Source organism: Salvelinus alpinus, chromosome 18 (assembly GCF_045679555.1).
Source record: "Salvelinus alpinus chromosome 18, SLU_Salpinus.1, whole genome shotgun sequence".
Taxonomy (NCBI): Eukaryota; Metazoa; Chordata; class Actinopteri; order Salmoniformes; family Salmonidae; genus Salvelinus; species Salvelinus alpinus.
The window spans coordinates 22,064,581-22,085,940 of NC_092103.1; the positions used below are offsets into that span (position 1 = coordinate 22,064,581).

The following is a 21,360-nucleotide window of genomic DNA, read 5'->3' on the forward strand; positions in this document are numbered from 1 at the left end:
CCAAGAATTATCAGCTTCAAGGTTACAAGGGATACAGAGTAAGAGGTAATAATGGAACCTTGTGTATTTGCAGCCTAGCCCCGAACAAGGTGGGTCACAGAGGAATGGCCATGGAAGGCTGGCCTTTTTATTGCCTGAATTTAATCCTTCGCCCACTATCCGGCTGGGTAAAGGTCCACGTACAGCTCCCTTTGACGCAGTAAAGGATTATCATGATCTGATTCTCAGATGAGTAGTAGCCATACCAATAAACAATGGAAAAATACACTTTTTTCAATCCAGGTGCTTCATCGGGTGTGAAAAGATAATCCCCAAGGCAACAAACAGGATATGTCTGCTACTCTCTACACCTCCAACGTCATTGTTTCAATCATTACTGCTTGATGTAAACTGAACAGCATTGATAGGATTATAGAAGGGATGCAGCACCCCAGCACCAGAACACTGTGCTAATTGGTTGAACTCCTGATCTGAGAAGGTCATTTCTATGGGAAAAAAACAGAAAATGTATGAAAAGCAGAAAAAGACTTGAAAAACAAGTTGTTGTATTGCTGATTTGACTATCTCAGTGTATTACCGTTTTGTAAAGGTGTGCTGTGCCAGTCTAAATGGGTGTTTGTGTAGAAATGTAGCAGAGTGACAAAAAATGTGGTTCATTTTCGCTGAACAAACCTCACCTGGCCTGACATATTTATTTAGCAGAATTTTTTCTCTTTAAATTGGTGTACCAACATTTTCTTTAAACTTCAAAAGGTATGTCTGTTTGAAGTTTCTCCCTGGTGGAACTTGTAGAAGTTAGAGTTAGATGTAAACACAGCAACAGTCAGTAGTAGTGATGTCTAGAGAAAAACACGGGCTGCAAAGTGCATGTTTGGGAGAGGAGCAAAGTGCCCTGCCTCAGTAAATCAACCAATGGAAAGGAAGAGTTCTGTGACACTGGAAAAAGACAAAGAGACATAATGCCACAGGGAAAACAAGAGCATATTATGGAAGAATATGGGTCATGGAGGGGAAGGTGTAGGCGTGGGGTGGGGGAGCTCCCAAAAGTTCACTTAAGTCATCAAATTGGCCCAGTCCACAATACCAAAAACAAACAGTGACATTATGAACGTGGAGGGGTGAGGAAGGGTTGACATGCCTGGTGGCTTCCATTTCCCAATATGTCTTTTTTTCTATGGGGTTCTGGAAGAAACGTAACAAGCCCGGCGAGGCAGGCAGGCAGCCTCAGTCATACTCCGTATCCTCCCTCTTTCCTCCCCTCCTCCCCCCTTGCCTGCCAACAGCTTGCAGTCATTAGGGGGATCCTGTGGTGACCTTACGTGCAGCCTGCCTCGCACCTTCAAAGTCCCTGAGAGGAATAATACACCGCAAGTCATCCAGAACTCCTTAATACGCAAATCTCCAGGAGAAAGAAAGAAGGAGGGAAAGAAAAAGAGTGGAGATAAGGAACAAAAACAAACATGGGGTGGCGGGGAAGTACTTCAGCCTCCCCCTTCTCTTCTCTTTCATTTATCGCGCTCACACAAAATAACAGAAAAGAATGGGGGAAATAAAGCTGTGAAGGTTTTGCCTGGAGGAGAGGAGGAGAGGAGGAGGAGGAGGAGGAGGAGGAGGAGGAGGAGGAAAAGAGTAGTGGAGGAGAGGATGGGGTGTTCTGATGTTATCTCTGGTATCTCCAGCTGGCAGGGCTGTGTCACAACCCTGCCTAGGATTCCAGCTGAGTCACTCCCCCCACAGCACAACAAGTTGTGGCAGTGCATGATACTGTGTGTCACTGTGCGTGTGTGGTTTCCAGAGAGCCTTTCTGGGGACTCTCCCTATGGCCACAGTGTGGGCTGCCAGACTCCACAGTACCATGCTCACTCTCACTCTCTGTGTGTGGTGTTCCCTTCACAGCAGTGCAGACCATGGCGGTAATAAACCATGGCTGTAAGGTGGGATACCCAAAGCAATAACAAAGAAAAGGTTGTTTGGAGAGATGGGGGTGCTGGTGGTTTCCGTTGACCTCTGACAAAGGCAGAGCACAACAATCCCAGCTAGCTCACTAAGTACTACAAACACCATTGCCTGACCTTATGGGGTTTATAAGTCACTTGATCAAATAATGTCCCTCCACTAACCGTATAATTGTCTAAACAGATGATAATGTGTAGCCCTCTCTCCTGCCAAAGATTGTGTATACCAAGACTACAGCCTATATTCCCAGCCCCTTGTTACACTGGTGTTCTACATCTAGACTACAGCCTATATTCCCAGCCCCTTGTTACACTGGTGTTCTACATCTAGACTACAGCCTATATATTCCCTATATTCCCAACATGAAGGGATGGAATTAGAAGTCTGTGCAGGACTGATTACTTCATCACGCTCCCGCCCAATCCCGCTGCTTTTCATACCGCGCCCGCCTGCTCACTGACTTCTTGTCTGACACCCACCAGCTCCTGCAAGGACTGGTCTCAAAATGTTATTTTAGGTGTATGTAGCAGCTCGCTTTGCATTCCCTGTCCCAGCAATTTTCCCACCGCTAGTAAAGATCAAAATGCGTAAAAATAGCCTAAGAAATAGGTTCAAATACCAGAGATTCTCACGTGGTCCATTATATTAGGCTATCAGTATTATTCAGCTCCATCAGCCAAAAGGTAGACGTGGTTTGAAAAAGAATATAGTTGAATTGACAGTTAATTGACAGTTAACATTTTGCATAACTTTAAGGAGCGCAACAATCTGCAAGCAATATTGAGTTATCAATATTTATTTACAGTCAATGTCGGAGTCTAAACTTAACCCTATCATAGCCGTACTTCTCCGCCCATATAGCCTAGTCTACAGGCTATTTAATTGGGACCACACATACTGTATGTTGCAGCCCACATGTAGGTGCATTTGATTTCGCACGCCCAACACAAGAGAGGTATGCTACGGAATTTGAAGCAGCATTATCCTATGAGAGTTTGAGAATAGTGTGACAACGAGGTGCTTTAATACATCAGATAACACACACACACATACAAAACAAAAAGACAACCTTTCAAAAATAATCTGCGGGACAAAAACATATTTTCATCCCAAAGTGGTCTGTCTGACCGCCACTCCCTCCCACAGCATGGAAAATGCCAACCGTGCTGCAATGCTCTGTAGGGGCCCACATGTCCCACGGGACACCCGCGGGAATGCAGCTCTCTAGATGGAATCTCTGCCTGTGGCTGAAACAACAACACTAACTTCCCACAAGCAGGAAAACAGTGTGTGACTGACTGACTGTGTCTGTGTGGCACCAGTGAGTGGGCAGAATAGATGGAGACTGTCGTAAAAAAGAGGTCTGAGTTACTTTGTCATTGTCGTGTTGTTACGTTTGGGGCTGGGATGATCAGACAGAGATGAGGGTCAGGGTGAGCTCTGCCTCACATGAAAAACAACCACATCTAGAAGGCAAAAACAACAACCGCCAGCTACACTTCTACACGCTTATCAAAACCACAATACAGTCCATATGCATGAAACACCATTTAGGTCTGGACTGTTTTCACAGAGTCACATGAGGCATTAAAAGGTGTCTTTGAGCAGTCTTTATACTGAATTTAGATGCCACATGTTCTATATTCATGGATGAGTTCCTCATACATTCTCGATAAGAAATGTGAAGATTTTCAATGGACTACTGTTTGAAGCCTCTCCCACCTGTCAGACCCATTTCTCCTCCGTATATTTCCTTCTCATGTCTTCAACTCAGGTAACCTCTTTCGCCATTCTCTCCTGGCAGCCGATAAATCAAATTATGATCGGTTATTTCAGAGCAATTTTCTCTATCTTTCCCAAATCCTAACCATTTCCAGGGAAGTAACTTTTGAAATACCAGCTGAAGTGTTTGCTTCAACAGCTGCCAGGCTGAATGCCTGGGAGTAGCGCATGGCTTTGGGGCTTGAGCCCAGGTGATCCTCTTATCATTGCGGCTCAGCGGAAATGGCCAACGTTCAGAGACACGCGCTCCCAGAGATGGGCCTTCTCCTCTGCATGTCTGTCTGTCTGGTGTCTGTCTGGTATCTGATATCCAAAGACACCAACCACCAAAGTGGCCAATATTATGCAGCTAACAATTGTTGGTAGGAGTTGTATTTTTGTTTATCACAGTGGCTACATCCCACACTGTGACAGTGTCTTTCTACCCTCAATTATGGACTTAAGACTCTAAAAACCCTCTAAAACCCCCTATTCCTGTGCTAATACGCAACAGATGAGTGAAGGACAAAAACAAAGCCTGTTTCTATGGGGCAACATGTCTGAACATACAGTAGTACATGACTGACTTGAATGAAAGGAAATGGACAGAAAACATTCCAGTAAGAATGATGGAACATCAGCCAAGTAGGCTACAGCATGAGACTGGTGACTGGCAGACTACTACTGCTCTGTTAACAGATACCAGACACATTCGTTATCAGATACATACCAGTCAGTCCATGCCTACTGCTGGTTTTCCATATCTAGAGACAGAGAGTTTGTGAAAGAAAACTTGTTCCTGGTGCTGCTGAACAGCTTCTTACTGGAAGCCCTGGCCAGTCAATGGGCCAAAGCAGCTAGTCAACAAACAGCAGTCTTTTGGAACACACCATGGGTGGGTCCAACAAAGACGATGCAACCGTCTCTGGCTTGATCCTGGTTTTGGCTCTTAGTTTTTGACTTACAAATTACTTTTTATTTTACCAGGTCGGCTACACAACAGAAGCCAAGAACCTTCTCCTTTTTACAACAGGTACAGAGAGAGTGGAATAGGCCAACGTGGAGGAGCCTGAGAGGATCAGGGTGTGTGGAATGGTGGGAAGCTTAGAACAGTGAAGATAAAACATTGATTAACCCTGATACCGTGGAAAGCTGACGTTAAAATAGCGAGGGAGGAACAGTGAAGGTGGAACGGAAGCAATCACACACGTTCTGATTGGACCCCGGGGAGAGGGGACACATGCGCCCGCCTCCCAGCAGGAAATGAAGGCAGGCAGGCAGGCAGGCAGGCAGGCAGGCAGGCAGGCAGGCAGGCAGGCAGGCAGGCAGGCAGGCAGGCAGGCAGGCAGGCAGGCAGACAGACAGACAGACAGACAGACAGACAGACAGACAGACAGACAGACAGACAGACAGACAGACAGACAGACAGACAGACAGACAGACAGACAGACAGACAGACAGACAGACAGACAGACAGACAGACAGACAGACAGACAGACAGACAGACATGCTACAGTAACAACCCAGCCAGATACACAGAGGAACAGAAGGAGCCAGAGAAACAGATAATAGTACAGACTCAGGCAGAGGAACTATGATAGACTTCTAACCCAGCCAGAAAGACAGACTCAGCCTGGGGAAAAGACCACAATACACACAGCAAGCTAGAGAAACACAGAGTGTACAGAACAGCTGTGTATTGTTCATATAGCGGAAGAGGCCCTTATCTGGATCATAGAGAGAGGTGGCAAAGGACAACCATGAGCACCAACTGGTGGAGTAAAAACCCTCAACCCCTAAAGCTGGGCAACTAAGCAATGTCAATGTGCAACAGACAAGGGAAGCTTTATGTAGCTTATCTTCAAAATGTCAAGTTCAAAAATAAATGGCAGCAAACACAAGTTCACAACCGATTTCAAATGACTGTCAGTAGCCACAGTGACAACATAAGAATACATTTAAGATTATTCCCATGAACTTTGTTTAGGAGAAGCAACATATCTTATACTAACATAACTATTTTCTTAACTTAACTCAACTCTTATCTTAACTCTTATCCTAACATAACTCTTATCCTAACTTAACTCTTATCCTAACATAACTCTTATCCTAACTTAACTCTTATCTTATCTTAACTTAACTCAACTCTTATCTTAACTCTTATCTTAACTCTTATCCTAACATAACTCTTATCCTAACTTAACTCTTATCCTAACTTAACTCTTATCCTAACATAACTCTTATCTCAACTTAAGTTCAAAAGGCAGATAAAAATTAGACATTTTGTCTTGATAAGGTTTAGTGAATCCAGGTCCAGATGTAACTCACCTTCTTGGTCTTGACGGTGGAGTGGCAGCAGTCCCCTCCGTCGTAGTTACAGAAGGCTCTGTTGTTGACCGAGTCACAGTAATTGTCTCCCATGAAGGGCTGTGACAGACAGAGACAGCAACAAACAAGAGTTGACAATAAGAGGCAGGACGTCATCAACAACCTATACAGTGTACTGTACTTACACATATGGATAACATAGAGAGGAAAAATCCACTGATTCCCTCTGATTTATTTGTGTTTGATTATCCCACTTAAGTGCTCTATATTAGTTTAAGTTTGATTTTGTTAATATTGTATTCAGGGCTGCCAACTTTTGAAGAAAGCATGGAGTGAGATTTGCTATGTAAATTTCATTTCCCCCTGGCACAACCCTTATACCCTGACTACACCGCTTGCGCCGCGTGCTCGAGCGTTGCAAAATACATTTAGGAATCTATGTTATTCAAATATTGCACCCACAGTGCTCGCACGCGTCAGCGAGCGTCTGCCTTGCCAAGGGCTAAAATAGAAGTCATTCCTATTTCTGACGCAGATCGCGCTGCAAGTCCTGTCTCTCCCATCTCCTCATTGGTTTATAGAAGCAGGTACCCGTGATTGAAAGACGAACTGTTGCCAGTTGTCGTGGTAATACTATGAAAGTTTAGATGCCAATCACCATATAAGTTAAACGATGAAAAGGCCTGGAAGGAGGGGAGATGACTAGAAACGATTCGGTTGACCGTTTTAATGTGTGGATTAATTGTCGGAGTAGAGGACCTTGTGCATTTCAGGTAAAATAACAACCTAATGTTTATATCCCAGGACAAATTAGCTAGCAACAGCAAGCTAGCTAAATTGGACAAATTAGCTAGCAAGTGCAAGCTAACTAGCTAAATTGCCATAAATGTTTAATGCTTTTCGACCTGTCCCTAAATTAATGTAATTGTTTCAGAGTTTGTTTTGATATTTTAACCTGCGTGTCGTGATCGCGTTTGGTGTAGGGTTCAAAATAAATTTGTGCCAGATGGCGCATGATGGCGCACGATGGTGCATGCGCGCAGCCGGTTTGGGTTCGGTGTTGGACAGAACATTTTAGTTTTAAAGCTAATTTGCTGCGATTCTACGTATTTTGACATGGCTTAGGCGCATGACCATTAAAACCACAGGTCAGGTGTATTCAGGATGCTTTGAACAATAAATGAACACTCAAAATTCAACGACTTTGTTACTATTAGATTTTTGGGGGATGGAATTTAAAGTAAAATGTTTATATTAATGGTTCATGGCAGTGGGTAAATATAGACTGCTTTCAAGGTAAGGAAACAAACAATTTGTAATTTGGGTAAAGTATCTCTTTAAAATAGGTCTGGAAGAATATCCTGCTTGCTCTCCAGGAGGGTTGGCCTCCCCTGAAGTGCTGGGTGGTTGAAAATGTTCTTGTTATAACAGTTCATTTCTCTAAATCACCTAACCTTTAAGAAAAATTGAATGAATATCAACATTCAGGTGGTTTATGGCCACTAGTTGAAGATCCTTGCCATCATCTTACTTACATAGAAAATATGATGTGTTTATGAGTTGTGAGTCCCCCTACCATCTCTGCCTAGCATGGGCACAATACTAAAATATCAAAAATGATATTTGATTCCTGGAGAATTTAATATCCATTGCTTATTTGTATAACTTATTCAAAACTCTCCATGAATGGTTGCAAAAACGAATATCCTCATATAATACATTTTCAAAGACACAAGTTAGGCATATCAGATTTGAAATATGTGATTACATTGGGAAAATTGGGAAGAAGTGGAATAATAAACAAAATAGTGGGGAATAACTGTAGTGTTCTAGCTGACAAGCACAGTAATGAGCCCTATATTTTAGCCCATTGTTAAGAATGAGAACTGTTCCACTGATCAGACTAAATAAACATAAAATCTCCTGAAGACAATATGAAGTAAAGTTGCCCCTACACCCTAACCAAATTAGTTTTCTATTTATTGTCCCCCTCTAGAATACACTTTTAGGTTCAAAATCTGTTTGACAAAATGATCCCATTTTGACCCAAAATAAATTAATAGTTACAAATCAGGTCACCCCCGCAAAAACTAAACTTATGAACAGGAAGGATAGAAATAGCACACATAGAACAGATCTACCACTACTTAGACTTGCTTTCAATGAGAATGACAGAATATAACTCACATTTCTATGTGAATTTAGTTGGATCGCCCAAAAAGTTACATATTGCAGCTTTAAACTTGTAAACTTGTTTTGTCCCCATCTCACCCAGTGCCATTTTTGAGGTGTGCTGAATTTGCTGATTAATCTGGTGCATAATTTACACTTGTGACACAATGTGACTTTTTAAGTTGTGAGAGGTCCAGACATGTAAATCAATGTGAGGACACCATAAACTATATGAGGCTAAGAAACACTCCAATCATGTGATTTATGAGGGTAGCCCCCCTCCCTTTGTTATTCAATTGGCTTTAACTGTGTGAATGATGACATCATCCTTACCAACACTGAGCAGAAGGGGAATACTTTCTTTACCACGATAAAATTGAAATACATAGCTTATCACAGTCAAATCTAAATATATATTTTGCCTGAGGAAAGAACACGTTTTGTTAACATATCTGATCTGAAAATATTGGCATACTACAATATCAGCTACATAGGGTGGGTAGACAAAGTATTAAAGCTATAGCCCAGTATCAGTTCTGTCCTGCTTCTCTTCTGATTCTCTGAAACAGATCCAGGTCCCCATGTGGGTAAAGTGTTTCATTTCGGAGACGACATGAATCAAACCCGCCCCTAATTGCCTTCCACTGACAACCGTCTCCGCTTGTGCCGGTATCCACGGCAACTGACGTCACAGGAGTAGCACATCTCCCCAGAGAGAACAATTAGCTACACATGCTCTGAAACAAAGTTATATTACAACCCTCTCCCGAATGAGCTCGCCTGATGTAAAAAGGCATGTCTCTCTGATAGCTAGCTAGCTACCTGGCTGGCATTGTATTTAGGGCAGTCTGTTCAGAAGTGTGTGTGTCTGTGTGTGTGTGTGTGTGTGTGTGTGTGTGTGTGTGTGTGTGTGTGTGTGTGTGTGTGTGTGTGTGTGTGTGTGTGTGTGTGTGTGTGTGTGTGTGTGTGTGTATGTGTGTGTGTGTGTGTGTGTATCTGTGTCTGTATCTGTGTGAATGCTAGTCAGTTCCAGGTAAGAGCCAGTAATGGCTGCCAACTCTTCCAAACATGACCAGGCCTGATCTCTCTTATCTGTCCAGCTCCATTTGAAACAACTGACTGAGTGTTGGATTTTGACAGCTCCCGCCGAGCTAGTGTCTGCACAAACTCCATGGGGAGTAGAACAACTTGAAAAGAGCAACATATCTGGAAACTGAAGGTGATGTCTGATCTGATAACATGTTAGAAAATATCAGGATTGTTTACAAACTACATAAAGAAGTGTGTATACTCCTCACACACCTCTCCTCATCACCACTGGCCTCCATGACGCATGCCATGTCCTCTTACCTCACTTCCTCTTATGCAGTTCAAGCCCTTACCTCACATCCTATCACACAGATGAGGCCCTTCCCCCATATCTTCTATCTCAAGTGAAACCTTTATCTCATAGATAAACTACTATCCTCAGAAAGCTCATAGAAGTTCTTACCTCACATCCTTTGATGCAGTGGAGCACCTCTGGGTGTGGATACCACTTCAGTCCCATTGTGCACACTACATTCTGTAAGGAGACAGAAGGAAAACAGTCAAAAGTGGTCCAGACTCTCCAAATATCTCTACTGTATATGGATGAAATGTCAATCTGTGACCTAAGGAATAAGATATACTGATTCAAATATAAATGACAGGTTGGAGATATAGTTGTAAGGATGGACATTGTAGCCATAGTAGTGGTAGTAGTACTAGTAATGATGGTGGGGAAAGTATTTTTCCTGCTTTCAATATTAGATTGTGGAGTGAAAGTATATGTGGAACGGCATGTTGTTGCCGGCTGCTGTGAATGCATCATTGTGTTGTCTTTCCCTAAAACCCACACAAACATAAACAAGGAGTCATATGGCAAGACTAGGCTGCACACAGTCTCCACCAGCCAACGTTGACAGGAACGCTGGCACAGAACTTTCTCTCTCTTTCTTCCAATGCCAGACTCAGGTCATAACCTTGGTCCTACAACTAACTGATACATATCTCTCTATACAGTATACGGCTATATTGATATTGTCAATGGTTCGCAGGGGGCGTTAACAAATATAAACTTGTCATGAAGCTACAGAGGAGGAGATAGTACACGTCTGATGATGGTTGGTTGGCTCTTTGAAGTCTGCCACCTCTGCGCCTTGTTTCAACAGATCCGACTCGCAGTGACGTCTGATCCCAACCACAAGCACATTACACTCCTAGCTGATTCACTTGCACAAAGGTGAGTTCCAACAAGTGTTTCTACAGGTCAAATACCTTGAAATACCTTACAATGAGATGTTTTTACCAAAGCGACTGAAGCTGACTAGACCTATCCTGCTCAACCACGTCATGCCTCCACCTCATTCCAACGTTCCTAGCTTACCTAAATCAAACAGCTTTTGTTGTAAATCATTATTTTTTCTCCCTCTCTTGCCACGCTATGTGTGCCTGTTTGAATAACGCTTACTGCATTTCCTTTGATCTCGGACACAATGTGGACGGGTAAATCTTCTCTCCTTGGTTTGTGAAAAGGAGGTTAGGGTGCCAACACTCCAGTGGAACGACCATGTTCCTTATTAAAAGTTGTTCACCTAAACTCACTCCACATTCAGGAAGAGGAGAGTCCATGGTGTTTTCCATATGAAGGGATGCATGAATGTTTCCAGTGGTGGAGAAGCCTGCTTTTGATTGATTAGCACAGATTGTTGAATAAATCTACTTGACATGATATAACTTGATCCTTATATAAAGGTGCTCTTTCATACCAGGGCAATGGCCCCGGGAGATTGCATCACTGTATGTATGAATATGAAACGTGTCCTCAAATATTTCCACAGTATGTGTGGAATCTGCACTGTTCTTTTCATTGTCTGCTCTCATTGGGATTAATGGAGAGAAAAAAGGGGGCTTGATTTGAATGTAGTGAGTGTATGTATGTGTGTGTGTGTGTGTGTGTGTGTGTGTGTGTGTGTGTGTGTGCGCGCAGGCTGGGAGAGCGTATACAAGACTGTGTCTGTGTGAAATGGGTGAGACCAGAGAGGGTTTTCAGGGGAACATGATGCCCCCAGACGAAGGAGATCCTGTACATGCGGTGAGGCAAAAGCAACCCGGTGCGGACCGGATCAAAAGTGCCATCCACAGCAAAGGACTGGCTGACCTCCACCGCAGCGCTATTTCCCAGCCCTGCTGCGTCCCAATAACACACGAGTTGAAGCGCTTTTTCGCTGCTGCAAACTAGGGTATTTTTCATTTCAGTGCCGTCAGCAAATCAATGGCAGAAAAAATAAGAAGGGAGAGAGGGCAGAGAGAGAAAGGGATCGGCGGAGAGAGAGAAAGAACAACAGAGCAGCTGAGGACAGCTGGGTACTGGGTAGCAGCACACTCCTTTCCCAGCATGCCTTAGTGAAGTGGGTGAGCTCACTGAGGGGTTGGGTGGGGTGGGGTGGGTCAAATAGCCTCCCACAGTTAGGATGACCACAGTGAGTGGTTCAACTTTGGTAAATGTACAGCTGCAAAGTGGAGGAGTGGGGGCTAGAGAGTCTTAGTTTAAAAACTTTTCGCTGCTGTTTTTTTCCTAGTTAAATAAAATAAAATGTTCACTAAGATGAAGTCCTCCGCAAACTTGCTCGGCCGTAAATCAACAGAATTCACGATTGTGGCTTTGCCTAACACCTCCGAGCACGGGATCCTCGCCCCCAGCACCTGCCCCAGAGGCACTGATATCCAACCAAAATAGATCCTTATTTGCACAGTGAGGTCATGTCCCTAATAGATATTATTCACAAAAAAATGACAGATTATAAAGGTAGCAGTGTCATTTCTGCTGAGGCAGGGAAAGCGTGCTACAGAGAGTGAGCGAGAGGAGGAGAATGGTAGCCTAAGTGGGTCAAACCCCACAACGAATGGGTCGGAAGGGTGATACATCACTATTAGTGATGAAGAGGCCAAACCCCCTGGCTCAGCACATATGGAAATGCAAAGTGGATTTTTTGCCTGGGTTCTTCTTGAACATGTGGAATACTAAAGAAACGGCTGCATTTTCTGTTGTGAATCTAGAGTAGAATGATGGAGCTTTAAAGGTAAAATGTTATGAGAATAATACCATAGAATCTAATCATGGGTTATTAGTGATTTAATCATCAACATATTTGATGGTTCTCTATGCAAATATACTGTATCATAATCAGTCTACTGTTGAGTTCTCGTGATATTGTAGGTGGTATGGATCACATTTGGTATCACTCATCTGAGAACACTTATAGGCCGGGATTCAATCATTTGCAGATACCAGGGTGGATTTCCAGATAGCGCTTCAGAAGTGTGTTCGACTTGCACAGTAGCGTTTCCCAGATGGAACAGGTTGAGTTGACACTTTAATTTAGAAACTGGACGTCCCGTGGCGTGAGCCGTCAGCTCTTAAGGCAAACCTTACCGAGTAGTCATCCGCTGCACGCAACCAGACTGATAAAGTTTACATCCTTTTTTTCTAGAGGGGGGGGGTCCTATCCTTGTCTGGTAGCCAAAGAGGTGGAACAGGTTGCATAGGAATTCACATGCATCGATTGACATGGGCCGGCACAGAGGCACAAGCTGCTGAGCACACTAGAACAGCCTATTGATTTCTCCTCATCCAACCCCTGTGGAACATCTCGATGCCCCATTAATCCTGTCTCCCTTTCCCCCTCTTGCCTCGTTTCCAGACTAATATTATCCCAGTGAATAAATCATATCAATTACACAAATCAATTACAAACAGATCATTTTACTTCCCCCGTACCGCCACAAACGGCTGACTCGGCGCGACTCGCAATGAAAACAAAACACCACCAGAAAAAAAACATTGTGTTCTCAGTCCTAACTCCCAAGGCCCTCATTGGCTAGCCTAGCCCCTAGCCCTATTTAAGGTCCATCCAACAGCAGCTAAAAACCTTCAAAACAGCTTTTAACTGTAATTTAATAATTAGGTCCCATTGAGTTCAATTAAGTGAGGAAGCGGTGGAATTCTCTGACAAACACATTTAGATACAGCGATACTATGGTACTTATCGTTGTGTATTTCATTACTCTCCATGTGAATTACGCCCCCCAGGGGGATAACGTTTACACAACGTTTACAGTACGCTTCTGTAAACTGCCCGCCACCCTTATTTCCCAATCACAACCACCAATTTAAGCAATCAGGGAAGAATCAATACAATATCCCTGTCAAGTATATCTAAATCAAACTATTAGGGTTTCTAATGGTGTCATTTCTAAAATGATAGTGATTACTGACGACACAGAGCTTTTGAACTTTTACGACTTGGCACCAGTGCTGGCTGTGGTTCACATGAGTTCAGAGATGACTGGCTGGGATCTGCCTGTGTTCTTCCAAGCCGCGGTAGTTATTGTGTTGATTGGAATATGCCTTCCTGTGCTGGTAATAGAGGGGTAATTGAATGTAACCGGGGTATACTCTAGCGGGTGGTGCTGGACTACGCCGAGTGTGGGAGCACAACACTTCATGTCCCAGAGTGCACTGCAACTTGTTTTCTTTGAGTGTACTCTCGCAAGGGGTTCCTCTTATATTGATCTCCCGTTCTGTCTTTCTCTGTTTCTTTCTATCCCTCTCTCTATCTGTCTGTTCCTACCAGTATCATCTGTTTTCCAGTGTCTAGCCAACCAAGATGCATAGGCCAGACAGACAGTAGGTGTGAAGGGTTTGGTCCTTCTGTAGTTCATAATATTACCAGGATACAGACACACAGTGTCAAATTCCTAATAGGACAGATCATGAGCAGCAGTGCTTTGTGAAGTACGTCTGTGGGACTTGTGACAGACACACACACCTTGACTTTGGGTGGGTTTCTCCAGTGCTCTTTGAGTACGCTGTCTGCGGTCATATTGCTAGGCAGGATCACCACGTCGTTGTTACTGTCCTTGCACATCAGCTCACACTCCTCACCTGTGTGAACAAACCCAATGACATCATCAGTGTCTGCACAAACTGTACACACATCAAATAATGTTTTTAAAATGGCCTTTGATCCTATTTAAAGACGCTTAAAATGTTTACTTCATATCCACTAGTGATTCTCTATAATCTGACAAACATAGTGTATAATATGGTTTTTACTATGCCACACACATATACAGACCTATTCCATGTCCCTTCTTGCAGCTGACTTGTATGCTGGGGTTGAGGTTTTGAGGTAGAGAGCACTGTCCCTTGCTCTGAGGACAGAGCTTGAAGGAGCCAGTCCAGTTGCCGTCCTTCCTACAGCGGATCACATTGGTGCTAGGCCCCTGCCACACCCACACACACACACACACACACACACACACACACACACACACACACACACACACACACACACACACACACACACACACACACACACACACACACACACACACACACACACACACACACACACACACACACAAAGGACACACACACACACACACACACAAAGGACATTAAGAACCACCTTCCGTACCACAACGAAACGTGGTACTCTTATCTGACAATCATCTGAGGAGATGTAGTCAAGGAGGATTAAAGGGCTTAATTAATCTGTCTGTGGCACAACTATTTAGAAAATCTATCTAATCTAATAACTGGCTGTGCTAATTGAATGGGACTGATGGGGAGAGCGAGAGAGGGAGAGGGAGAGAGGGAGAGATAGAGAAAGAGAAAGAAAGGGGAGGCAGTAGGAGAGAGGAAAGGGGGATGAGAGAAAGAGAAGGTGAGAGAGGGATAATCAATTATGTCTATGAAACATTCATCTCTTTTAAACCAGAAGTAAGATCAAGCGTAATTTGGTCAGCTGCCTGATTAACTTCTGTGTTCATACGTGTTAGAAATTGAGAGTTCTGGCAAAAAACATCTCCACCCCTCCCAATGCTGGCAGATCCTCTCGATCTACACGCAGTATCTGCCCACGGGAGATTCATGAATTACACATGCAAACGCTGGACCTAACACCCTCTGATCCTCTCATTATAATCCAGCCACACACACCAGGACACACTAATCGACACACAGTTCTGCATTAAAGGCTAACACAGAGAGATCCTCAGGTTAAGGACAATGCATTGAAAGGCAGTCTGTGTGAATATATGTGTGTCATACAGTACTGTATGTTGCATTATGTTGATCTTCACATCTCCTGTTCCCTAAGACATTATCCTCTTACACAAAGACAACAGATACAGACAAACAGCTAGACACTGAGGCCAGTACAATGTTTTAAGAAGACACCAAAAGACAAGGCAAAGCTGACAGACAGACAGACAGACAGACAGACAGACAGACAGCTAGCTAGCCAACTAGATAACAGATTGACAGATAACACAGACAGACAACACACACACACGCACACACACACACACACACACACACACACACACACACACACACACACACACACACACACACACACACACACACACACACACACACACACACACACACACACACACACACACCCAGAGACAGAAACCCACAGAGACAAAAACCCACAGATAGACAGTTCGGCAGACAAACTGTACAAAGCCCCACAGACCCACAGACAGATAGACAGCCCGACAGACAGACAAACAGTCAGCTCCATAGACCGAAAGCTCAACAGACAGACAGACAGACAGACAGACAGACAGACAGACAGACAGACAGACAGACAGACAGACAGACAGACAGACAGACAGACAGACAGACAGACAGACAGACAGACAGACAGACAGACAGACAGACAGACAGACAGACAGACAGACAGACACTGGCAGTTGAGGGGAGGAGGAGTAGAGAGAGACAGACCTGCTTGCATGGAGCGGCGTGCAGCGGTCTCACCGTGTGGTTGGCTCCGGGGCAGTTGATCCAGCAGGTGCTGTCGAAGCGGAAGCCATCCGTGCACTGATACATGCCGTGGAAGATGGCAGGCGGAGGGTCACAGGTCACCGGCTCGCACGCCCCCTCCAGCCAGCTGCCGTCTTCTGTGCACTGACGCTTAAAGGCTCGCCTGAGATAAGGAGGGGATAGGAGTTTAGACAAAGCCAAAGACCAAGACAAAGTTTCCTGGGTTGAGATGAGTGGAACTTAATTGACAGAACAAAGACGTGAGACATGCTCCATGTTAAAAGGATGGGATAAGTGAAGTAAAGAGTTGAACAGGACCAATTGGATCAAGTCCATTTCAAGCCCAGTCAATTGAACTGAGTCTGGGATTTTGAATTCAAATGGAATTGACCCCGACTGTGAGTCACTTTATATACACAACAGCATGTGAGTGGTTGGTCACCTCTTGGGCTTGTTGGTGACGTGGTAGCCCGGCTTGCACTTGTACTTGCAGAGGGAGCCCACTTTGAGACCCGTGTCGTTGCAGCGCTTGGTCTGCAGCATGGCGTTGGGCACGTGGGGTGGGGCCGGACAGCGCAGCTCACACAGTGCCTCAGGGAATGACCACAGACCATCCTCCAGACACGTCAGAGTGTTGTTAGAACCTGGGGGAAGAGGGGTGGGAGAAGGGGAAATGGGAGGGAGAGGTAGTGAGGTAGGAGGAGATGTAAACAGGGTAGAGATGGAAGGAGAGAAAGGGAGAGAGGGGTTGGAAATTGGAGAGACAAATAGTTGAACAAAGCAAATAATATAAAAGGGATATAAAAGATATCCCATGAATCTGCCAGCTAAGAACAGTATTGTAGAACACATTAGCTGTTCTGAATTAATTTCACAGCCAAAACCCAAACCACTCACCTACGAGCTGGGCAGGCTCCCTGCATTGGAAGGTGCTCCTCCTGCCATAGGTAGTTCCCTCAGGGAAGTTAAAGTTGGCTGGGTGGACGTGGTACTTGTCTGGTAGGCCACAGTCTACTGGCTCACACGACACCTGCTTATTCCACTTTCCATCTGCACAGGTGATGGTCACTGTTGAGTCCGACTGGAGTGAGGGGAGACATTAGAAAAACTGTGAAAATTGGGACAAGACGCACATGGATGCAAGCTCACATATACACACATACACAAGAATGCAAATACACACAAGTACGCACGAACACACACACACATACATACACAACCCCACCCAGTACGGTACATACCGCACACTCACACAAACAAACAAGACGACACACAAACACAGTATGTCCGTCAATTTAGCGTTTGCTCAATAAGTCATTGTAACACGACAGAGCCAAGCAGTTCTTAAATGTCACTGACTGGGATTTGTCAGCGGCTCAGGTAACTGATGATGAGAACCCAGTCAACAGAGCTGACGTCCAACTACTGTATAATCATCCTAATGCAAACCACATTTAGAACGGGGGAGGGGACACTTTCCAACAGAGCCAGTACACAGGGGATTATCCCGAACTCCACATGGGAAGGATGGATTCATGGCCTGTTTTGATCCCAGCACAGCATTGTGTGGTCGGAATACCAACTATGGAGAAATGTTGGCACCTTTCGCTTCAGTGAACACTGTTATTCAGAAGAGCTGCTGGACTGAGACAACATCCGGACAGAAACAGGCAGACGGACCAGCGCATGCACACCCACACACTCAGAGGCCCAGACACACACACACACACACACACACACACACACACACACACACACACACACACACACACACACACACACACACACACACACACACACACACACACACACACACACACACACACTCAGAGACCCAGACACACCCACACACTCAGAGACCCAGACACACCCACACACACACACACACACACACACACACACACACACACACACACACACACACACACACACACACACACACACACACACACACACACACACACACACACACACACACACACACACACACATACACATACACACACAGATAAATACAACTGCATGTACCCACACAAATACTTTCTATTGAGTGCTTGGAATTATAAGGTTCTATTTGCTTTTTTGTCTAAATGTAGTTATTGACATAGCCCTGTTCTGTACAATGTTCTCTACCTAGCCTATATCGTACTCGACACCCCAATCATGTTGTTAAGTTAAAAAAAATCCAAGATAAAAATTGCTGACACCATTCGAACAAATGAGGGTTTGAAACTTTAAAGCCAATTATTTCAGAAACCTTATAATTCTAAGGTCATGTGGTCTGTTGTTCATAAAAAATGACAATAAGCTGGAGTTGATCAGTTTACAGCCGATACTTAGCAGCAGCAGTGAATTAAGGACACAATAAGACTTCATGCATTCCTGCTGTAAATAAGGGGTCATTTTTGGACCGCAATTTAGTAATGATTTCAGAGACACTGTCTTTCAAGCAGTAACACTTTATATTTAATTAACCTTTTATATCACAAGAAAATGGTTTAAATGGCCCAAAATAATTTTTGTATGTTTTGCCACATATTCATTCAAAGTGTTGTGTTTCTGTGATATTCAGAGGCTGAGAAGTTGGCGATTGAGCTGATCTGACATACCGGTATGACCTAAAATGGCCACCGATATGGGTGATATAGGTGAAATGGGCACTGGTGCCTTCATACTTTTAGCTCTAACAGTGGAAAGTCTATGGGCTATCAACTCAGTTCCAATTGTATCTGAAACATGAAACTGTCAACTTGGTATAGAGACATTGACTGGAAGCTAATTATGTATTTCCATTTTTTAGTTATTTTTGAGTTATAGTGGCTGCCACGCCCCCCAGGGGCAAAATCTGGGGTGGCTCCATATTTATATTTTTTCAGGGTACAAACATCTACCTCTGTGCCAAATGTGGTGCTTTTATCACAAACTGCACTACTGAGTCAACATGTTCAGCTTAGCCACTCCTAACATTCAGAAGGATCAACATTTAACCTTAACTCCTAACATTCAGAAGGATCAACATTTAACCTTAACTCCTAACATTCAGAAGGATCAACATTTAACCTTAACTCCTAACATTCAGAAGGATCAACATTTAACCTTAACTCCTAATATTTCAGAAGGACCAACATTTAACCTTAACTCCTAACATTCAGAAGGATCAACATTTAACCTTAACTCCTAACATTCAGAAGGATCAACATTTAACCTTAACTCCTAATATTTCAGAAGGACCAACATTTAAAAGGGTTCAACATCCTAAAGGGTTATTTGGCTGTCCCCATAGGAGTACCCTTTAAAGAAACCTTTTGGGTTCCAGGTAGAACCCTTTCCACAGAGGGTTCTACCTGGAACCAAAACAGGTTCTACCTGGATCTAAAAGGGTTCTGCTATGGGGACAATAGAAGAACCCTTTTGGAACCCATTTTTCTAAGAGTGTAGTAACTGAACTCAGTTCCATCAGTTCCATCTTCAACATGTTGGGTTTATAGGAACCTGGTATATGGGTTTCTTCCCCTTTAATTACATACACTACAATTCAAAAGTTTTAGGTCACTTTTCTTTTTTTAAAGAAAAGCAAATTTTTTGTCCATAAAAATATTTGTACATAAAATTGATCAGAAATACTGGAAACGGCTGATTTTTTATGGTATATTGACATATGCGTACATTTGCCCATTATCAGCAACCATCACTCCTGTGTTCCAATGGCACGTTCTGTTAGCTAATCCAAGCTTATCATTTTAAAAGGCTAATTTATCATTAGAAAACCCTTTTGCAATTATGTTAGCACAGCTGAAAACTGTTGTGCTCATTAAATAAGCAATAAAACTGGCCTCCTTTATACTAGTTGAGTATCTGGAGCATCAGCATTTGTGGGTTTGATTACAAGCTCAAAATGGCCAGAAACAAAGGACTTTCTTCTGAAACTCATCAGTCTATTCAAGTTCTGAGAAATTAAGGCTATTCCATGCGAGAAATTGCCAAGAAACTGAAGATCTGGTACAACGCTGTGTACTACTCGCTCCACAGAACAGCACAGTCTGAACACTTTCCGAATGCATGGTGTACACTCATACTATGACTAAAAGCTGGTGTTGACGGGTCCAATTGTGTATCTGTGTGTGTGTGTATATGTATGAGTGTTTGTGTGTGTGGAGGGGTGTATGACTGTGTATACTCAAGTGTGTATACAGTTTGTGTATGTAGAGTTTCCTTCTTTAAAATCTTTACAGCTGCCTGACTCTCCTCCAGAGTGGATTTAACAACCCCTGGCTACTGGGCCTAATTCAAGCCAGCCAGACAGACAGACACACAGCTCCAACCCTCTTCATCTCAACTCACCTCACCTTACTCAGGATGACACTTCATACAGTATAACACAATCTGTTTAGAGTTCAGCTAGGATCATACAGAACTAGGGGTGAAAAAATCTGGTAACTTTCCAAAAGATTGCAGGTTTTCCAGAAATCCTGGATGGACAATTCCAGAATTCCTGCTTCCATTCACTTCTGATTCCAGGAACATTCCAACTGGGATTTCTGGAAAACCTGTGCATTTTGGGAAAGTAACTGGAATTTTGTAACACCACACAGAACTAACTGTACTGCTGGCGTCTCTGACAGGACTATGCAGCCACTCCAAGCAGATACTCCAGTGATGTTTCCTTGTTGCACTGATCCCCATCTTAATCACCACCTGCATTTCCCTACAAAACATCTACATGTAGTAGTATCAGACAGTTGTATGTTATTGTATACTACCTGAAAGCAATGTGCCCTTTCAGGTAAACAGTTGAGAGTGTGGTCATTTGTCTTGTTGTTCATCTTGCCTTAATAGTTAGTCCAGGAGTTTTTCCTTGGCCATGTGACCTGATCAGGAAACACTACTGACCCTACTTACATTTACATTTACATTTAAGTCATTTAGCAGACGCTCTTATCCAGAGCGACTTACAAATTGGTGCATTCACCTTATGATATCCAGTGGAACAACCACTTTACAATAGTGCATCTAACTCTTTTAAGGGGGGGGGGGTTAGAAGGATTACTTTATCCTATCCTAGGTATTCCTTAAAGAGGTGGGGTTTCAGGTGTCTCCGGAAGGTGGTGATTGACTCCGCTGACCTGGCGTCGTGAGGGAGTTTGTTCCACCATTGGGGTGCCAGAGCAGCGAACAGTTTTGACTGGGCTGAGCGGGAACTGTACTTCCTCAGAGGTAGGGAGGCGAGCAGGCCAGAGGTGGATGAACGCAGTGCCCTTGTTTGGGTGTAGGGCCTGATCAGA

General features: G+C 43.8%; 1 protein-coding gene across 1 annotated transcript in view; it reads right to left on the reverse strand.

The window, feature by feature from the left end:
- Positions 1-20,779, reverse strand: part of LOC139543420 (pappalysin-1-like) — a 33,123-nt gene extending 12,344 nt beyond the window's left edge. Inside the window, exons 1-8 of the mRNA XM_071349529.1 lie at positions 20,678-20,779; positions 16,976-17,159; positions 16,521-16,722; positions 16,073-16,241; positions 14,379-14,526; positions 14,070-14,185; positions 9,710-9,781; positions 6,046-6,144 (exon numbers count right to left, since the gene is read on the reverse strand). Of these exons, the coding sequence (XP_071205630.1) occupies positions 6,046-6,144; positions 9,710-9,781; positions 14,070-14,185; positions 14,379-14,526; positions 16,073-16,241; positions 16,521-16,722; positions 16,976-17,159; positions 20,678-20,779 (1,092 nt within the window). The remainder of the gene's footprint in view (positions 1-6,045; positions 6,145-9,709; positions 9,782-14,069; positions 14,186-14,378; positions 14,527-16,072; positions 16,242-16,520; positions 16,723-16,975; positions 17,160-20,677) is intronic.
- Between the last annotated feature and the right edge of the window lie 581 nt (positions 20,780-21,360).